We start from the raw sequence: 22229 nt of genomic DNA on the forward strand, positions 1-22229 counted from the left end.
TGGTGTCAATATCCCTGGATAATTCCAAATATTCTTAGAATATACGTACATATGGAATGCAATATGTTTAATGACAATGCTATGTAAATTCCAATCCTTCTAGATATTCTGGGAAACTAAAGGTCAGATGGAAAGTAAAACTCTCCAGTGGAATATTATTTTTACATCATGCTTTATTTACCATCAATCATACAATTAATTTCAAATCATAGTCAGATGATCCAAAACATGAAAAACAGTTACTGCCACACTTCCCCTGTGGCTCAATAACAAGATTCTTTGGAAATACACTAACAAAGCAAAATTGAAATTTGAATTTGAAACAATTCAATTTTAGAAGATACCATATTTCATGTTAATAAATATCAAATTTATTGTAAAAGTACAGTACTGTGCAAATTAATGCGGACAAAGAGAAAAATATACATTTTTTTTAGTTTTATGTGAGATAATCGAATAAATAAGTAACAGATTTATACTAGTAGTATCAGCTAACTTTTTGATGCGAACTTGAGAATGTTTACAACAATTGCAAGGTTTGAAGCATTGTTGTTGGTGTTTCATTGTTGTCGTTGTGCATTGCCAATATTATTAACCAACATACTTCTGTGAGAGTTTGGCTGTAGTAAACATGCTTTTGTTGGGCTCCGTGTTCCTACGAGTTTTCATTATGGATATAACACCCAGAAAACGTTCTAGAATTATTACACTGATTGAGAACACATCCATGACTGTGCGGCAAATCGCTGAAGAGGCTGGTGTTGGGAAATCAGCGGTGTCAAAAATTATCAGAAATTACAGGGCAACTGGTAGTTTTTCTCCAAAGCAAAAAGGAAAGTGTGGTAGAAAACGCAAAACAACACCTAGAAGTGACATGTTACTGCTAAGAAACAGTAAAATACACCCATACAAAACAAGTGTGGACCTGCAACGTGATTTGCTTTCTGCTGGGATCAGTATTGACGCATCAACTGTTCAACGTCGCTTACTTGAAGTTGGAAGAAAATCCAGGAAACCGGTTAAAAAGCAATTGTTGACAGCTAAAATGAAGACAAAATGCCTAAAATGGGCTAAGAAATACCAGAAATGGACAGTCGCTGATTGGAGGAAGGTAATATTCTCAGATGAGTCTCACTTTGAAGTGCATGGCTACAAAGCATCTGTTGTGCGACGAAGTCCAGGTGAACCTTTACGACCTGAACATTGCATTCAGACAGTCAAACACCCACCCAAGCAAATGTTTTGGGGATTCTTTACTTGCAGTGGACCTGGAGGGCTCGTACCAGTGGATGGAATGATGAATTCCGCAAAATACATTGACATATTGAGGCGCAGAATTGTCCCACACATTCAAAATCCCACTAACGACGGACAAGAAATTTTTCAGCATGACCTTGCTCCTTGTCACACATCAAAGTCTGTACGTAAATTTGCTTCTGACAACAATTTAACGATTCTAGATTGGCCAGGGAATTCACCGGATATGAACCCGATAGAAAACTTACGGGGTATTTTGAAGAAACGTGTTGCAAAAATGGACTGTTCAACGAAGCAAAAGGTCATTACCAATGTGATTCATGTGTGGTTTCATGACAGTGATATCAAAGTTATGTGTTCAAATTTGGTTCAATCAATGCCAAACCGCATCAAGCAGCTAATAGCAGCCAAAGGAGGACATATTTCATATTAGTGTAAGTGTACGTTATGTACATCTCCAAGAAAGAGTAAAAAATGGAAAAAATATATATTTTTTCTCTTTGTCCGCATTAATTTGCACAGTACTGTATATAAAAAATTGTGTGTATGATTCTTACTTTTGGTAATACAAAATAACAAAATACTTCCCTGAACAAATTATCCAGATCTATTATACTGTGCTCTATATTTTATTTTATTAACAGATTACTTATGTTCTACTGCGTTAGAAAAATTAATGTTGACATACTTAAATTATCTTTTTATTAGGGATGTGCCGAAGCCGATTACAGATGTATGAAAATCGGCCGAAATTGACATATCGGCATCGGTATCGGAATCGGCAAAAATCCGATATTTAAACCGGTACAGATTATACTAGGGTTTTACCTTCTAATAAGTTTTATATTCTAGTTTTGTAAGATTTATTGAAAATTTGGTTATGATTCGTCATTATTGTACAGTTTTTGTAATAAAATTATTGCAACTCTCATTCAGAGGATCAACCTAACTCAAAATCGGAAATAAAACAGTACATTGCTGAACCAGGATCTGCTGTTCTATTGGAAATTCAAAAATGAGTATTCAAACCTGAAGCAAGTGCTGAGAAAATACTTGGGCATACCTGCTGCATCAGTATTCAGTGATTGAGTTGGTGAACAGATTTGCGATAAGAGAAGAAGTAGGTTACTTCCTGAACTACTTCCAAATCTCATATTTCTGAAGTTGAATCTGGCAGAACAGGAATTCATTTTGCATGTCAAAGAACTGTTTGTGCACTAATGTTAAATCTCTAGATTCACATAACCTTTTGTAGATGCAAATGTACATTCACATCTCTTGAGAATATATATGTATATACATATAATATGCAATAGAAATGTACATACCAAATTTATTCTTGTCATGCAGAAAATAACATCCCATTTCTGTTTAATAATCTTATGTATCGGAATCGGTTAAATATCTGCATCAGTATCGGTTCCAAAAATTATCGGTGAGTACATCGGCATCGGTAAATTTTCAGCTTCGTCACATCCCTACTTTTTATTAAACCGAAAATCATTCACAAGATGAATGGAAAAGGGACTAAGAGAGAGCTTTTCTTATTCCACATTTATAATTTATGAATAAAAAATGTGTTTAATAACAAAGAGCAGGGTTGCAAGTTCATTATTTACTAAGAATTACTAGATTACATTTAAATGAAATCACAATGGACTGTAAATATTGCTTGTACAGATTTTGTTCATGGATCAGGAGTAACAAATTTCCCATGAAAATTTTAAATGAGAGGACAAATTAAACAAACTACACATAATTTAACTAGTTTTGGTCAATGCAATTTATGTTTAGCAGCGGTGAAAATTCAGGTTCTCTAATATTTAGTGAATGAATATCTTATGTCGAACTGTACACAAAACAACTATTTTAAAGTAATCAAAGAACTATAACGTTTCAGCTATTGCACTAAACTTTCAAAGGGTATAAGTTCTTCATGTTCGAAAATCAAACCCATTATTTTTTTATTTACAACCAGCAGCAGTGATTGAATATAAAGACTTGTTACTTGTTCATGTAGATATCTTACTCAAAATCATGAAAACAAAAGTAAATTTCACTGGGTATTTCTAACACGATTCACTGTTAATCACTATTATACGTTCAAAAAAGTATTCAACATTATTGTCAAAATGTTGAACGTATGAATGCTTTATTACAATTTGCATACGAGCGTCAACTTAATTCACTTCCCATGGTCACTTCATATGCACTAGCACTAAATTCCATCTTCTGGCACCTAGTAAGCACTTTGGGTCCGATAGTTCTTTTTGCAGACTTCAGGTAGAGGGAATCTATGTCAATTTAATAAAAACTAAGGTTTCAGGTGTGTCATTTCATGTTTCCTTAAGGTATACAAGCGCGAAACTTCTAGTTTGCAGAACTGACACTGAAATTTCTTCGGAGTACCACATTCGTACCTCATGTGCCGATTCCTACTTGAAGTAGTTGAGTACATACGACCACATTTAGGGCATCCGTGCTTGCCACTTCTCACCCCTCTCGACTGATCTGGGGGACAGAATGAGGAGCATTGCAGTGAAGGTGTGGTGACATCACCCCACTCCTGGAATTCAGCCCCTATGATCACTTCGTCTGCAAAGAGGCAAGAAATGTGTCAGCTGCTGCCTCCTTGTAAACTGATCTTACACACTTCAAATTACCAGTCATCCAGTGGTTTTGTTACTCTTAAGGCAAGGGGAGGTAAATTTCACACAAAAAAAATGGAGAAAGAAAAAGACAATTGTAAATCAACATCAGGCCAGATCACTTCTTTTTGGCTCATTGTCACTATTTAGTGAAATTTGTATTATCATCCCACCCCCAAGAATTGCAATTGTTCAACACAGCAATGCTATGATATATTAAGGAACAGGGTATTCAAAAAGTCATACAACCCATGTGAAAACAGATCACTTATGAATGCTCATTTCTTATTTTTACACTTTTACTGTTCACCAACAAATCATGAAACTTGAGACTAACATATAGATCACTGTGAAAGAAGTATCCACAGACCTTGCAAAAAGTTTCCTGTAATACGATCAGATGTATTTGGTTGTGTGAAGAACAATACGGTGTTTATTTTCATCACTTAATATAGAAAGAAATGAATGACTTTGGATAGCATGACTTTCTTTGAAAACTCTATGTAAACAATACTATGCACACTACTTATTATACACTAAAACACTTCACAAAGTATAAACTTGCAAACTATTTTAGTGTATAATAAATGCTGGCTTGGCCAGCACCTTAAGTGTTTCTCTAGCATGGAAATAATGTTTAATAGTGTTACAATATTTATGGATTAAATTTCAAAGAGAAATGATTGTTTCTAGAACTAGATGATTTGCATTTTCTTGCATACTTTTGTTATTTTAGGTTGCTTTTCCACCACCTTTGGATATTGCAATGATATGAATCTGTGGTGATTGGACAAAATTGATAACTCCCACACCAAGGCCAGAACTTTAACCCATGGACTTGTGTGGCAAGATTGAAAGTTGACCACCACCTAACCAAGCCATATTAGGGCCTGATAAACCCACACTTTCATCAAAATGATAAGTTCAATTACTTGCATCGAACAAAGTTAAAAATTGTTGCTACTGCCACTAAGACTGAACAATCTCAACTGTTACCAATAACCTAAAGAAGTTACAGTAAAACTGACACTTTCTTCCCCCCTTAAATTACACTCTACACGAAACACCGGGTTGTCACGCTACATACAATGTTACTGTCTAATTCAGCATTAACCTATCAGTAACTGTTGGCATAGTTACCTCAAAAAGTGTAGGAAAAGTCATTCATGTTTAACGTCCACTTTTTTATTACAAATATGGAAATGCAATGAAAAACATCACAACAAAGTTTGTTTCAAGTTCACTGTATGCTCAGATAGGCTAATCATGAATAGATCTACAGCAACAGTGCAGCCACTTGATGCGCAGCAGAAGGTTCCACTGCACATTGAACATCTGCTGTAGTACACACTGAAGAAAAAGTTAGCAAGACACCGTTAATGTTTAATGCGGAAGAAAAAATTATATGGCAAATCAATTGGCACTAAGAAACCCTAATTTAAAAGAAAATAAGGGGTTATGGTAATATAAACGTAAAGATTTACGTACTTTCACACGCACAGTAAACTACTTGACATGCACGGAAGCCTACTGACGAACTTAGGCCTGCACACATCCCTCTTCCCATTACATGTTTGTAACAGGTGGCAAAAGCCTGCTGTTGTTATATTCAGCCCCATTAATCATGGGAAACAAAGGGAATGAATGTATCCTCGTAACATGACCTGGAGTGTAAGAAAAAAGAGTAGAAAATAACATTAGATTCCCCATGCTTTCTGCATACTCATTTTTTGTCTTCAAATGTTGAGACTCTGACAAAAAGAAACTCTTACTTAGGGGTTATGATCTAAAAAGTGAAAAACAATAAGGCTCCTTACTGAAGTCTCAACTTGAGATCGTCTATCATAGGTGATGCTTCATCATACATGTTGATTTTTTTTAATCACTGTTTCACACTAGTTTATCTCAGAACTTTTTATTTTGCCTTCTAAGGTGAAAAGTGATAGTTATGCAACAGGTGTGCCTTCTTTCAATGTCGTCGGAATGGGTACTGCTACTGAATAGAAATAAAAAAAAAGTACAAGAGCATATGAATTTCTTCCCAGGTTGTAAGTGGAAGCTATTTTTAAGTTGTTTATTAAGCTGGATACAATCTGTAAAAAATATGACAAGTATTTACAGAATCCAATATTTTTCTTATGGAGAAGCAACTTCAACTTCAAGTTACAGCTATTCAAATGGAAGTTCTGATTTTTCCCATTACAAATAAAATCTTCCACCTTTCCTCTTTACATTCAAGTGTTTTCCTATGCCATCAAAAGTTTGATATCAAAGGAAACAATTAAAATAATACTCCCATACGTGTAATGTAAACTTTCTCCCCCTCTTACAAACCAGCGCACAGACATTCTCTTCAGCTTGATAAGGAGAAAGATAGGTATGTGGTGGAGGGACGCTTTAGGATCTTCCCAGAACCTTGTGTCTGAGAGTTGGTGTTTTAAGTCCACTTTATGCACAGAAAGCCTAATTGGGACTGGAGTTACAGTTTAAAGTGGGATCCGAACCACAATGTGCCTCCACCGGGTATTGTACCCAGGAACCCTTGATTACAAGGCGACGATGCTACCACTGCACCATCGGAGAGGCGTAACCTCGTGTCTAGCTGCACACTGAAACTGTTTCTCGTGACCTTAACCAGCTTATATTGGTGTGTAACAGCTACATAATGCGGGAAATATTATGCCTCTTACATGTAGTGTATTCTCATGCAGGTTTTAGTACCTTGCGAGATTCATCAACTAAAAAGGGTTGCAGTAATTAAATCATAACAAATCTCCAAGTGTGTCTGATTTAACAAACACATGGCAATAAAGCAATATTTAATATTCTCTGAATATACATAAATATTCCAATATAACCTTACTGTCTAAATTTTTTTTGCACCATAGTGGAACCCTGATATAAAAATAAAGAGGTTTAATACAAATGTGTTGACACAACAGAATCTGTTTATATGAAAGGCTGTAGATTTATAAAATAAATTACTAGACTGTACACACATATTATTTGCAGTAATTTATTTGATCCATATATATTTCAAAAGCATATACTTTTTGTAACAACTGTAAATAAAGCCATCATACAATGTGTAAAATTGCAATGTAACATAATATACTAATGTGAATAAACATTCTGAAATATAATTGACAAGTGATTTTGAAATAATCTTCTTTATACGTACTTGAGATTCCTTAAAATTAATACAAACTAAAAAAACAAAACAATTAAAGCTATGCATCAACTACAACGGAATTACGACGAAACTAGTTACGATATAACCAGAACTGAACTGTATCAAATTTCCAGACAGGATTTCATTCTGCACACCAAAAGAGGAATTCATTGTAGATTCCAGTCATAAGGAATTGAAGATTCATAATTAGTTTGTCCCCCACTAATTATCTTAGATGGGACAGCTGGTGGGTACTTAAAATTTAGTAGGTATTGGAATATACTGTTTATTTCCTTCCATATTCAAATGCATATATCACATTTACTCAACACCTACATATGTATCCACCTGCTAATAGATGAGAGTGATTCATGTGCAAATTTGATTATTAGTAACAAATTCATAAGATATAGTCACACCAGATATTTTGAATTGTAATGTTCATAAAGTTAAAATATTGTTTCCTGTTTACAATGCATCACTATGTATATTATTGAAATGCTTATACATGAGACAAACCACGATTATGGATATTCTAAAAGCACATTCTTGTGTAACTTGATATTTACAAATATTTCAACTAAGATGTGAAAAGCAGGGAATCACCATTGTTTCTTCTGGGCAAATAACAAACTATAAGCACTGAAAGCAGTGCCTCATCTTAATAAAACTTACAATCACATTTCCACATGATGTTGGTCCTCGGAGAATTACCCACTTAATTTATGCATAAAAATATTCAAATCACATATGAAGTATTACAATGAAACATATACTTGGACTACTACATATTTTATCTCAATCTACTGTTTATTTCAATGCATGGAGCAAATCTGAATTAACACATTAAAATACAAAAACGTAACTAAAAAAAAAAAAAAAAAAAAAAAGTGATTGAACAGTTTAGGCAACATTTTGTAATTGGATCTATCTAGTGATGAATTATCAAATTAAAAAATTCAATGTATTTGGATTTTTCATTCAATATTGTTTCCTGATAAATGTGCAATTTCAAGTCATTCATTGTTAAAATAAAACAATGATTTTTACTAAGGTAAACTGTATACTTAAATTTGGAGAATATTTTTGTTGCTCCTATGAATAAAAGTTTCAAAATCATACAGTTTGCATGTGAAGGAAGGTCATAATTTGTTTCAACAGGCACTACAATCATTTACAAAACTACTAATTACATAAAGCATTATCTTACATAAGTCCCATAAAGTCAAACCAGAAAAAGTATTGCATAAGAATGTGGTTCTATATTTCTTGGTGTGCAATTTTATATCTATGGTTTAATGTTCAAATTTTAATAAATAATTTATCCACAAAATCTAATTAAACAATACAAAGTGCCAACCACGATTTTAACAGCATCAAACTTATATAGAAAGTACTGCCCACTCATACAATATTATCTATATTTGTGTAGCATTAAACCAAAATTATCACACTAGATAGAATGAAATACATTTTTCACGATGGACCAACCAAAAATAAATATTGTAATTATATATGTAAGATTTCTTTTACGGTATCAATATTTTAAACAAAGTTTCACTATAATTAGTACTATGGGGGAAAAGATTGTGAATCTTGTAAGCTGCTGTTCAATGGATCTTGATTTAGCAAACTGGTTAAAATGAATGCAGGCTGGGAGTTATTTTCAACAACCGATTCTACTTTCTCTATCACTATAGAAGGCATGGTAGGACTATTGTCTTGCCTTTCCTCATTGCCACCATCACTTGAAACCAATGGAAGAATTTGATAAGGTTGAGCCTCCAGGTTTACGGTGGGAATACCTCCGATATGTTCGACACTAGTTGTTACTACGGGTCTGTGAGTGAGTTCGTGCGTTCGAAGATTGTCCAACCGAGAGACTCGCTTGTCGCAGTGCGAGCACTGAAAGCTCTTTCTAGCCCTTCCGCACTCGTATGTCAGGTGACGCTTCAGCGTGGAGCGGAACTTGTAACAGCGGCCACAATTTGGGCACGTGTGGACTGGGCTGCCCACAGCAACTCTGAGGGTTGTTTGTGAATGTGGTAGGGTGCCGGCCCACTCCAGGTACTCAACGCCCATCGTCACTTCGCCTGCAAAGAGGCAAGAATAGGCGTGTGTTTATCTGTTTCTTGCTTTTCTTTTCATAGTAGTGATCAAAACAAATTTACAAAAAAAAAGCCACAAAACTAAATATTTGTTCAATAAAGTAATAAAGTAAATATGCATATATTAATCATCTTGAAATGAGCATTATACAACTTCATAAATTTTAATAATGGCTAATAAATTAGAAATTCATATTACAATAATGAAAAATCAAAAGGGAAACTAACTAGCCACCTATTTCCTCCTTCAATGATGAATGTATAGTTGTGAGCTGAGTATGCAAAGTGAAAGGGAAAACAAAAAATATTTTAAAAATGATACTTTTGATACATGGAAACTTTATTCTTCCTTAACATAATCCTCATATCAGACCTGCAAAACCTCACCACAGTAAATGATGCAACAATTAGTGTCAGTGGGGGAAAATGTATGCATCATTAATGTATCTCCAAGAAAACTGTAAAACTGGTTGTAGAAATCCAATTTTTCTTGTACAAATAACATGGAAACTCACAAATTTTCTTCCTATTTTTATGACTTAAAGATAATGTTTTTATTGTAAAATAAATCCTGTTCTCTGACCAATTATACCAGGAGGATCATTCCATTTAAAATCTGACTGCATATGTTAATCCATTTTCTTTTCTATTTTGGTTATTTTGCATGGTCAAGATGAAATACATCATGGACAAAAACAATGATACATCCATGCTTGACCAGGGTTTCAACATAGAACATCTGACTTTGCTGACCATTGTCACCACACACGTAAGTTCGTAAGTTAATATCACTGTTACTTGTGTTCTAAGCGGGGGGGAAAAAAAAAAAACTTCTGTTGAATTACCTAGATTTCTATCATAGGGTTACACCAATGATGTATGTACAGCAGATTACAAGATCACAATATCTTGTTTCTCATGCCAAGTAGCATTAGAATATCACTGAACACATCGATAACAACAAACGTCTGATATTTTTATCTTCTAATGACAAACAGCTCTACCAAAGTAAACCCAAATTCATTTTCAAAGTGATATCTCTAAACGGTCCATTTTGCCTTTAAAATAATAAAACTACTATTTTTCCCCACATTTCCGGAAGAAAAATCTTAGTACTTTTCACAAAAAAAAAAGGACAATAAAAATTACTTTTCTTCTCACTGACACCTTTCACCACATTTGATGATCTTAATGATAAATACAAGATAAACAATCAAAAGTCAACAAATTTGTTATTTTTAAACTTTTGCAACAAATAAGGGTAAGAACAAACAATCTGTACCTTTCAACACATGACAATGCATAGAATAGATATTTGTTCAACAACTGGTTATGTTACTGGTAAATAAAACTAAGCACACAAAGAAAAGTAAACAAAATCTGCAACAACACATACAGGTCTTAAACAATCTATACTTTCCAACATATAACATTGGCTAAGTATTTGTTCAAGAACCAAAATAGTTTCGGATAAAATCTAGATTCACATTAACAAATTAGATCACATATTACTTTTATTCTACAATAGGGAAAGGTTTTAGAATCGTTTTAACTCTTAAGTTAGGAAATAAAACAACTGTTACATTGAAAACATGATCCTTTATTGAAGAAAATAATCTACAATCCACTGAATTACAAAAAATCACACATATCCATGTGTCACCATAATTCATTACTTTCTTTGAAATTTCAAACATGCTAGAAACAATTTTGCTCTTCTGAGCGATCATAAAGTGTTGAATCGATAGCTTATTCTCATCACAAGATTTATCCTAACTCTCATAAAAATAGATGAACCTCACAATGCAAAAAAGAATTTCAATAATGCTACTGCAAAAATCAATCCGTACTTTTTAAAAGATCTAAGATTTACACCGAAACTTTATTCCAAATTTCTGCATCACCATAATCTGGTATAAAATTTTAAGAAGCTTCCTTCTTCAAACATTGTATCGGCACACATTACACGGACACTGTTTATCATCCAATCATGCTCTCGGTTTCCTGTATCCAATAGTGTCAAGATTTGTTGGGTCTCCTCAGAGGAGCGTAACAGGAGGCTTTCAGGGGGAAATTGGGGGAGGGAGGCTTACTTAAAATGTAATTTATTTTAAAAAAGTTTGAGTTTAAAATATTTGTATATGTTATATGTAAACACATGATATGTATACACTCCCTCCCCTTACATGGAAGTATTAGTTATAAACTAAAATAATAATAGCTTCCTATTTCACGATTCTCATACATTGACCAAAACTCTTCAATGCTTTGTTATTCAATAAACAAGTATTTGCTAATTATACAATGGTTATGAACAAAATTAGGTGCACATCATGCTACACACCAGGGATACCAGGTTCGAATCCCGGCCTGGGCGTGGATGTTTGTGAGTGTCCATTCATCAATTTCATCATGTTATCACTCATCACCATCTTCTCAAAAGAGCAAAGTGGCACAAAAAGTGAAGTAAAATAAAAGAAAATCAATCAAAATGAGATGGTTTTATAAAATGTATTTGTTTATACGAAGTTCACAAACTTCACAAAACTGTTTGCAATATTTCGAAAATAATGAGAGGTAATAAATCTTATCACTTCCATTTGCAATACCACTTATATCATACAGGATGCAATTAATTTGCGCTGTTCTCTATAAGTAGACATAAATTATCACACTTAACTGCATCCTCTGACGAAAAATTGAACTAATATTATGGAAGATATTGAAATGTGGAAACAAATTCAACATAGATCCTGGACCTTGCATTGGATACAGACAACTGGATGCTATGTGCAAGACAAAGGAATGTAGCACAAGTGCCAGAATAGCAGAAACTCGGCCAGTATTTGGGAAGAAAATTCACAGTTTTCGTATGAAGACTTTTCTGTATTCACAGAGAAATATTCTTATGTAACACTGAAACACCTTCTACAATTCTTATTCAGTTCATTGTTAAAAAAGGCACATTCTTTGACCAATATCACAGCAGTTTCTTCTTGCATCCAGCCACACTAATCAAATAATTGCATAAGACATTTGCTCAGATTCAAATAGAACCAACATTACACTTCCCACCCCACGCTTCTTTTTAGCCATAACTCCTTCACAGAACGCTATTATAATTTCCTAACACATTTGGAAGTAGCACTATTTTTAATATAATAATGCACTAAAAATTGAGAATTAAATGCATCCATTTATAATGTCCAATTTAGGTAACTAACTCCTTCTCCTACAAAAGTCCTGCTTAGATACAAAGTCTGAAAAGTTGACAAATAATATGAAAAAATAAAAAAAATAAAGATAGTTATTCCCCAGTTTCCTGCCGCACTAAGTGTGTGGCTTCATGCTGCCTTAGCTTGTCTCTCCTGGCAAACATTCTACTGCAAAATCTACATTGGAACATTCTCTCCACACCACACTCATACCGAATGTGACGATTAAGGGATTTTCTGAATTTGTAAGAACGCCCACATTTCGGGCAGATGAAACTGTTCTCACCACACGGAAACGCTTCGTCAGAAGGCTGTGCGTAAAGCAGGCTTTCAGTCCAGTACTGGAAATCTTGTCTGGGATCCACCATGTTTACTGCAAAGAGGCAAGAACGCAGCTGCTTTAAGCACTCTCTAATCTCCGCAGCAATTCAAGATTCCAGACATAATAAAGCATTTCAAGTTTTATACTTCTTTTACTTATATATTACTTGCACATTACATGTTTTTAAACATCATGTTCATAATTAGCTGCAAATACTGCATTTATTAAAACATGTGGTTAAGACTTGATGTTCCAGACCAAAGTAAATCCTTGATTTTCTATGATGCTTGATCAGATCATCATTACACTTATACACAAAAGGAGAGTTTCCTTCTGAGATTATCAAGATGGAATACACTAGTGATGGCAATGAAATAAAATATTACTGAAAAACATTCAATTGATAAATGATTAGTTTAAAAATAAAAACTATTTCAAATCCACAGATAATTGCTTTACTGTGCAATACAAAATATAATTCCAAAAAGGGCAAGATAAAATTTAAAAGTGTGTGAATACTATGAACATTATCATAGGAGCTGTATATAAATGCTCTCATTCCCCTCCCACATGTAGGTATGATCCAGGTTTGCTTAAAAACCTTGTATTGCTAGAAAAAATATTGTCAAGGCATTTTCTTGCTCTGTAATAATGCAAAAGACTCGCATTTCTGAGTATATGTTCTGAATCAACTACATGACACATGGCTCAGCTGAAGGTATGGCCAAAGACAGCGAAGATGTTTTCGAAACTTCCCTCCTTTCAAACAACTGCTATGATGTTCAAAACCTGAAAAATTACATCAGCTTAGAACTCCTTCTAGAGCATTCATGTGTATCTTTGTGTGCTTTGCTTTTGCCATGGTTGTCTAGGTATTTGCAATAGTTTTTATTGCTACATAAGCCTATTACACTATTGTGAATATCTGGACAACAGAGGAAGCAATTAACTGAGCATCATCATTATCTCTTCAGAACTGAAAAATAAAGAGCATTTTTCTGCAATTGATGGTGACCTTCAGCATAGACTTGACATGGATTTGTTCTATGACTGGACATCCGTGCAATAAACACTTGAACAAGTATCGGGACTATATGGAGAAAGAATACCCTTTCAAGCCTCCACAGTGCTTCCAACTGAGCTAGTTTCACCTTCAAAATTTTATTTTCGGAATTACTATTATTAGGCATGTGTATATTGCTTCACATCACAGTGTCAAACAATACACAATTTAAGTTAGAACAGAAAATTATACCCTGGAGCTTATTCCTTCCCTACCTCTGTTGAAGTAGGTTCCAAAATTAGGATACAAGTTTAGGTGCAACATTGTTACGCAAGTCGTTCTCCTATTTAGAATGTTCATGACATGTGGCATGACATTCACTTCATTTTCTTAGAATCCTGTTATGAAGCCATTGTCAGAGTCAAATAACAAAATTACAACTCATTAAGACATGGGTAAGACATCTATGGTATGAAAAATACCCAAGAAGTGACTATTGTATATATAACTTGTTAATTATCATTGTGTATTGTTTATAAACACAAAACAAACCTCAAATGTCTTCAAGTTGAGTCTGCAACAATAAATCAAAATTTGACACGAAAAATTTATTGTTTCCAGCAACTCAATACAATTGTATGTTTTTTGAAAGGTTGTTAATAACAACTCAGCCTAGTTTATAACACATTTTGAATTACCCTCACTGAAACTTTGAAATGCACTTAAAAATAATTATATTTCATAATCATGTGGTCCCTACAACGCATAAATAAAGATCCCTTCAAATAAAGAACAGCTTCACCACACTAGCAGACAAATTAGACAAGTATGAGCACAAAGGAAGCTTTGCTTCACCATGTACATCTTAAAAAATAATTTCATCACTATGGAGCCTCATTCTGTGTATCTGTTCATGTTCCCTAAGCGTGTCCTGCCTTGAAAACCTTTTGTTGCACATGTGACACTGAAAACTTTTCGCTAAGCCACACTCGTACCTCAGGTGGCGATTCAAGGTATACCTAAACTTGTAGTTACGACCACATCTAGGGCAGTAGTGCATTCCACTCGCATCGGCAGATGGGACTGAATTAGAAAGAGATGGAGGGCAGGCTGCAAAAGCCCATTCCTGATGCTCTGTTCCGAAACCCATACTGCCTGCAAAAGGGCAAGGATTGTTTTATTCATTGTAAAACTCTTGAAATACTTATTAAAAAACAATTTTGATATCAAATTCCAACCCTGAACTCTTACAGGGATTCAAAGAATAACTGTATTTTGCAGAGTACATTTAGGAAATTAAGAATAGAGATCACATGGGTGCTTGTTCAGCTATTGTGATGGGTTAGCTTTTAACAGATAGTGAAGAAATGTGTGAACTAAGGAAAGGCATTGTACTCGGTTATCCAACAAATTTAGCAAAAATAAAATTACACTCAATAGTGTTCATTTTAACATGTTGTTATAGAAAATATTAATATTTTAATTAATATTCAACTGTTGGGTGTACAAATTAGAAAATTAATGAATATATCAAGGTTCATGTTCCAAAAGAATCATCTGCCAAATCATATTAAATCTGCTTCATACTTCAATCAGCATTTGTAACCGTTATTCAGAGCGTCAAGTTTCACACGTATTTCAGATCCACAATGACAACATTTAAAAATAAGTATACACTTATCCTACTGTAATAACCATTGGGACATTGAACAACCAGCTACTATAAATGTTTTTAATCAGAAATTACTCTGCTTTTGTAAAATCTTGAACACATACTTCAATCCTAACTGAATTATTTATTTGTGATTGATTTAGTTTATTTTACTTTGCTTTTCTGCCACTCTTGGCTAATTCGCAAAGATGAGAATGAGTTCTACATATGAAGGGTACAGGGGAAAAAAGATGAATGTCACAAGAAACTTGAATGGAGTTAAATGAATTTTAATGTTTGAAATGCTCTTACATCTACAATATGGCTTAGCACTGTATGAAATTTTTACATAATCTGAAGCATTATATTGTTTAACTAATGATATAACAGTGTGTCTAATAATGTAAAGACGAAGAACACATTTTTGGCAAAATTCGTTCTTAATGCACATTTTGCAGGTGAAAAATGATGAATGTCCATTATTCGCACAGAAAAAAAAGCAAAGAAAGATGAATGTCCATTTGAATTGTAAATACCTCAATAAAGAATATGAATGCTTTGTGAAATACACGAACAAAATGCAAATTCATAAAGTCACTTATTTGTCACTATGAGGAAGTTCTTCTTAGAACCTTCTTGCATATTGTCCACAGAATTTCTTCAAGTCTTGCAAGTCTTTATATTTTTCAAGATAAATTGGAAGTGCCATATCATATTTCCTTGATGGATACACAAATTCAGCTTCTTCTAAATAAGGCTGGATGTTTCTCTTGCATTTTTCAAGTGTTGTCACACTTGAAGACCAAGCGCCGTTATTGTGTGTTCCAGTGTAGTAATGTTACAACTTGAGTTGGTTGAGTGAGTACAATCTGAAGCTCACGGATGCCTTGTAACAAAAAGGTAACTCAGCCATTACTCCACCTCTAAGTAACCGGACTTTGTAACTGTATGAATGTGTATGTAAATTGGCGTCATCCTGATTTTGTCTTGGCCTTCTTCGTGAAACATCATTAACAATAATTAAACCCCCTAGATAACAGTTTTGTGAATTATAATTGTCCATTCTATTAAATTGCACAATTATGTTATTTCTTTCTGTAGGAGGTATCACCGCAAAGCATTTCAAACGAGAGCACTTGCAGTCTGTCCCTGTTTCATGAGTACTAGACAGCATTTTCTTTCTAACATCACTCACCCTTCCAAGATGTTGTTCTCCCAAAGTTATCATCCACTTCTGAGTCACTCATGGCGAACACTGTGAAACGAACAAAACCTGTATTCAAACTGACAATGTCAGAACTGAGACGACAATACGTCTGTTAAGTAAAGGCTGTTGTTGTTATATTGCGCAATGAGTCCGTATCGCACACGACGATCTATTCCTACACAATGGATGGACAATCATCAGTTTTGCCCTGTAAACCTAGGACATCTATCGTTTTTCCCCTGCACACGTTTTTTTAAACCTTCATTAAATATGTCTCTCTCAGCACTTTTAGCCTGTTTTGACATTTTAACCGTTAGTGTGGACTGCCTTTAATATCAAGGAAGCAAAATATCAATTTTTGTGATTTTGTGACATTCATCTTTTTTCCCCTGTACCCTTCATATGATGAAAGGACACTCACAGAGAACACCCTTGCCCAGGCTGGGATTGGAACCTGGGACCCCTGGCATCGTTACATGCTGTGACAGCCACTTTGCCATATAGGTTGGTGATAATTTCAAACCACTGAATGATATTCTCATTGTAATTGACGAAAAAGGTAGGTAAAAAACAAAAACAATTTATTAGATATATATGTATATTCTCAACAATTGTGTACAATGAACACAACCTAAATAGGAGAAACAGGAGGGGGAAATAGTAGAATCTTGCACAATCACCCTATAATACTCAAATGAAATTACTCAACAACAGAAGACTTCTTGGAAGAGGTTTTCTTGGGTAATCAACCAGGTGATTTCCGGACAGGCTTCCGAGCTTTCACAAGCTAACGTCACTCTCATCTTCAGGGATTGAAGATGACTTCAACTGATTGCCCAAGAAAACCTCTTCAGTATTCGCCGCCAGGAAAGCTTCAAGAATTGTTTAGAAGACTTTTTGTTTATCAGGCACTTACTTCAAAAGTTACAAAGCAAATAAATTCTTTAAAAATCCCAAAAAAGTTCTTGCAGCAGATTGTATCAACACTGCAGTGTGTCCAGTTAAAGCTGACCCTTAACATTAAACGTCTGTTATTAAAAAATTAACAAAATACTCAACACAATCACTTTCTGAAATCTGTCTCTCACACACAATATATGTATTTAAACATGGTGCATTCCTGATCACTAGATTAATTGCAATATATGAAGGGGTCCAAAAAGTCCCGTAATAATGCAATTGTGGGTGAGATGTGGCAACCCTTCTCAATGAGCAGTATGTGGCAACACTGTGCTTTGCTGTTGCACTTTGAGATATAACTGCATTGTTCCAGTCTGGATATATACAAGATCACCCAAAAGTCACTATCCATATCAATTTCCATTTGATCATAAATCCTGTTTGACACATGAACTACTTAATTTCAATATTTACTTTCAACAAGATGAAGCTCGGCCACACTATGGCACAGCTAAGCATTACTATGATGAAGTGTTCCTTGCCAAGGAAGGTAAAGGTAAATAGAAATGCAACCTCGGCCATCAGACCTCACACAATATTTCCTATTTGGTAAAGTTCATGTTAGAAAACAAAAAGATTTGAGGACTTGAAGACATTGGAAAAGCTTTGAAGACACTCTCATCATGCTGATTGAAACAGTATTTGGGATCATTCCAGACTGCTTTCAGCAAACTATCAATACAGAAGTAAACAATTTCAAAATATTTTTTTATATATAGTTATAACTATTTAATCATTTTAGTTCACTATTCAACAAGTAAATTTTGGCCCACCCGGTATGATGTTAGATAAATGTACGTTGAATGCACCTACAGAACAATGCTAGGTGCTAGGTGATAATTGCAGCTAAATGAACAGCCTCATCAGTTCACAAGAGAGCATAGCTTCTAGGGAAAAAGTGTTATCAACGAGAGTTGTGTATCTGCATATGACCCAAAATCAAAATGATACTTGCAGAGTTGCCAGGTACCACTCACTGAAGAAGAGTTGCCATATTCGACCTCCAACTACATGGGCACATTTCCAGGAAGTTTCGATCCACCCTCGTACATTATCTCAAGATTTTATGCATCACTCATCTTAGCGTGTCATCACTGATATGGGAGGCGACCCCAGTGGATTAATTCGTGCTGCTTCAGCTTGTCTCTCCTCGTGATGCCCTTCTTGCAGAAGCGACATTTGAACATTTTCTCCGTGCCACACTCGTACCTCATGTGCCTGTTCAGTGTGTAACGGAATTTGTATCCACGTCCGCACTTTGGACATTTGTGAGGTCCGTAAGGCACGGGCGGAGTCTGCTGAGTATAGGGTGGTGGGGGGAACAGAGGGGGAGGTGGTGGTAATCCGGCCTCTGTCCAATCCACAAACTCGAACATCATCTCGCCTGCAAAGAGGCAAGAATGAGCCGTTTTTCAGGTGAAATGCAAATTTCAGTGAATGAGAATAATTAGGCTATCATTTTTCACCATGCTAAGTATGACTGCTTAAAATTATAACTCCGCAACCACTTGACGCAAGTGTCTTTAGTCTTTCTAGTACCACAGTTAGAGCACTTTGGACGCTGGTGGTTACTTTTTAAAAAATGAGAGAGAGACAGAGAATGAAGAAAGTCAGTATTTGTATGTGATAAATTGGTTTTAAATTGTTCAATTTTATGAAACTATGTTAGTTACTTTCATCCTACTGCTGAATCATAAGAAAAAAACCTTATAAGTAGAGCTCATTTTTTTAAACTGACCATTATGCATACACTTTTACTAATATTATCTTCACTGTGCATTGGAGATAATGTTGATGTACGGCTTCACACTTACTTGACATCAGTACTGAAGGCAGTATTTGCCAAATGCTTTGCTAGGAATGCAATATTTATGAACCGATTATCCAAAGGATACAAATGAAATAGTAATATTCAATAAAAACCGCACGGAACATACAGTTTATAATCACTAATGCAATAAACTTTCCTTCTTATGAGTCAAGAGCTTAAGGTCGGAACTTCCAATAGTTGGTACAAGTTACGGACTATTTTTACTAACCAATTTCCATTACTGAAGTTAACATAAACCAGCTATACACATTTCAAAACAACCATACTTGCTATTTATTGTTCTGTTTATCATAACACTTCAGTCATAGTTCAAACATTATCAACTATATATCCTTTTCGATTTTCAAAATAATTTATATTCGTTAATGAAAATTACAAACATGTAAATCTCTACAAATATCAAAACTTACGAATATTAATGTTGGGCTATGATGAAAGGTTCCTTTTTAATTTACAGAATGTATTTTATTCCAATTAACTGCAACAAATCCTGACACTACATAATCAGGATGTACACAGCTTGCAATAACTTCACATAGAGTTAAATAAAAAATGCAATGTTCAAAAACATGTATTGTGGGGCATTTTCTAGTTTTTGCTGTCACGAGGAAAGAACCAATTTTAACCTTGTAACAATATATAGGCCTAACCAATTAAAATTCAAAACCAGTATCATCATGATTAATTCAAAGAAACCAATGATCTCCATTTATCAACTGTTTTCCATTATGGAAAGTACATGTCAACATGGCAGAGTTACTAGGACACACATTAATGTTCCACTACTGAATGTTCAAGACAAATAATTTAGAAATTCTTCCTTTTCTCTCTCAGAATGCTTGCTAACAACATGTATCTTGAGCTGGGATTTGTGTTTGAATCGTATTCCACAAAAACTACACGGAAACTGAGGTTCGACTCCACATTCAAATTTCATATGCCTCCACAGGGAACGATACACACAGTATTGTCGATTGCAGCGTGGGCAACGAAACTGACGTTTCACTTGCTGGCTATTGAAAGGATTTCTCGTATCCAATGCGACAAATGAACCACTTGCTGTGTCAAAGGGTAGAGGGAAGGCAGCATCTCCGAACAGGTCCGACCCTGAAAGAAGGAGATGGTCGGTTACTGACTGGAGCCTGGCTACCTTCCCTAACACCCAAATTGTCACAATGATAGAATGTGCAGGGTGTTTCCAGACACATTATAAATCAACAAAAAGATCAGCAACTTTTAATAAGGATTCTGGATGTTTCAGGAACATTATTTTCTTGTTTCAAAAATTTGTTTCGAAGAACTGTGTCAATACGCCAAATTTTAACATTCTAAAGTAGGGATAGAGTAATATTTTTTTTTTGCCAATACCAATAAAGAACTGCTATAATGTATATCGATCCGGTTTAAACCTGCTAATGTTCATTGAAGAACAAGAAATATTCATTAAGTTCTTAATTAATGTATATAACCAGGTGACAAATGAGTTTTGCTTTGAAAAAGTAACTGGGTATTTAGACATTCTTTACAAAACTATGGCATACAAATTGTACGTTTATATCCATAACAATAAAAAAATGACAATTTTGCACTAGTAAATTAAGTTATTTTTAGATTGATCAGTAAAATTGTTAATTTTAAAGATTATAAATAAATATAAAAAGGGTTTTCCAACAAGAATGATATGATTTTGAAATGAACTGATAACTATGCTTCAAATATGACAGTAGAAAACTTCTTACGTCACGTGCCGGCAACATATTTGTTAAAATAACGCACAAGAACTTCTAAGTGTTTTTCATCGTAGCTGTTTGTGTTATTTTAGTGTTTAAACAAATATGCTTCAAATGTTATAACTGTCACTAGTTGTCATTTGTGTTTAGTATACTGTGACAATTTATCATGGCTAAATACACACTTCAAAAAAGTTTGGTTGTTATCGAAAAAATTTATGAAAATAGACATTCTATTGAAGTTGAAAACAAGTATAATTTTGGGCAAAGAAATATCTTCTCAGATAAGCTTATTTCTGGTAAAGTGGATATGTTAACAAACAAAATTGTCATTTTTGGTGTGAAAACAATCCGCAAGAGATTCACGAGAAGCCCTTGCATCCGCAAAAGGTCACTGTATGGTGTGGTTTATGGCATGGTGGCATCATTACACCATTTTATTTTTTCCAAAGCGAGGTATGAGATGCAGTTACAGTGACTGGTGAGCGGTACCGATTGATGTTAACATATTTTTTTGTGGCCAAATTTAGATGAAATTGATTTGGAGGACATGTGGTTTCAACAAGACGTTGCCACATGTCACATTGCTATTACCACTATTGACGTATTGCAAGAACAGTTTGGTGAAAGGATAATTTCAAGAAATGCAAATGTTAGTTGGCCTCCAAGAAGTTGTGATTACACTCCTTTAGACTGCTTCTCTTGGGGTTATTTGAAATCTATAGTGTATGCAAACAGACCACAAACCCTTGATGCATTAAGATTGAACATCGAACACTGCATTCGTGACATTAGGCCCCGAGTTATTGAACAATGTCATCGAAAATTGGGTTCATCGAATTCACTCGTGTGCACGAAGTCGAAGTGGACACTTAAATGATGTGTTATTCAAAACGTAATGCAATAAACTATGCTTCAAAATAATATAAAAAGTTTGGTTGTATCTGAAATAGTTTTTATTTTATTTCATTGTAAAATCATATCATTCTTATTGGAAAGCCCTATATATATTTTCCTACCATAAGTCTATTTCCTGCATATCTATTTCTTAATTGACTTCACTCTAATCATGACAATGAGGATACATTCACAAACACCCCCACTCAGGCCAGGACTCAAACCTGG

The 22229-nt window shown here is 34.5% G+C and overlaps 1 protein-coding gene across 28 annotated transcripts in view; it reads right to left on the bottom strand.

The window, feature by feature from the left end:
* LOC146004770 (uncharacterized) overlaps window positions 1–22229 on the bottom strand; it is a 239756-nt gene that overhangs the window by 155802 nt on the left and 61725 nt on the right. The window contains exons 5-6 of one of the 28 annotated variants that reach the window (XM_083143756.1): window positions 12687–12773; window positions 7969–9170 (exon numbers count right to left, since the gene is read on the bottom strand). The exons of 24 other annotated variants lie outside the window; for them this stretch is intronic. In XM_083143756.1, the coding sequence (XP_082999882.1) occupies window positions 8650–9170; window positions 12687–12773 (608 nt within the window). In that variant the 3' untranslated portion in view covers window positions 7969–8649. Of the gene's footprint in view, window positions 1–7968; window positions 9171–12686; window positions 12774–17248; window positions 18928–19797; window positions 20482–22229 lie in introns of those variants that run through there. 3 more of the 28 variants (XM_083143757.1, XM_083143785.1, XM_083143781.1) reach the window with 3 other exon arrangements.

This window comes from Lepisma saccharinum, chromosome 22 (assembly GCF_977018435.1).
Source record: "Lepisma saccharinum chromosome 22, izLepSacc3.1, whole genome shotgun sequence".
Taxonomy (NCBI): Eukaryota; Metazoa; Arthropoda; class Insecta; order Zygentoma; family Lepismatidae; genus Lepisma; species Lepisma saccharinum.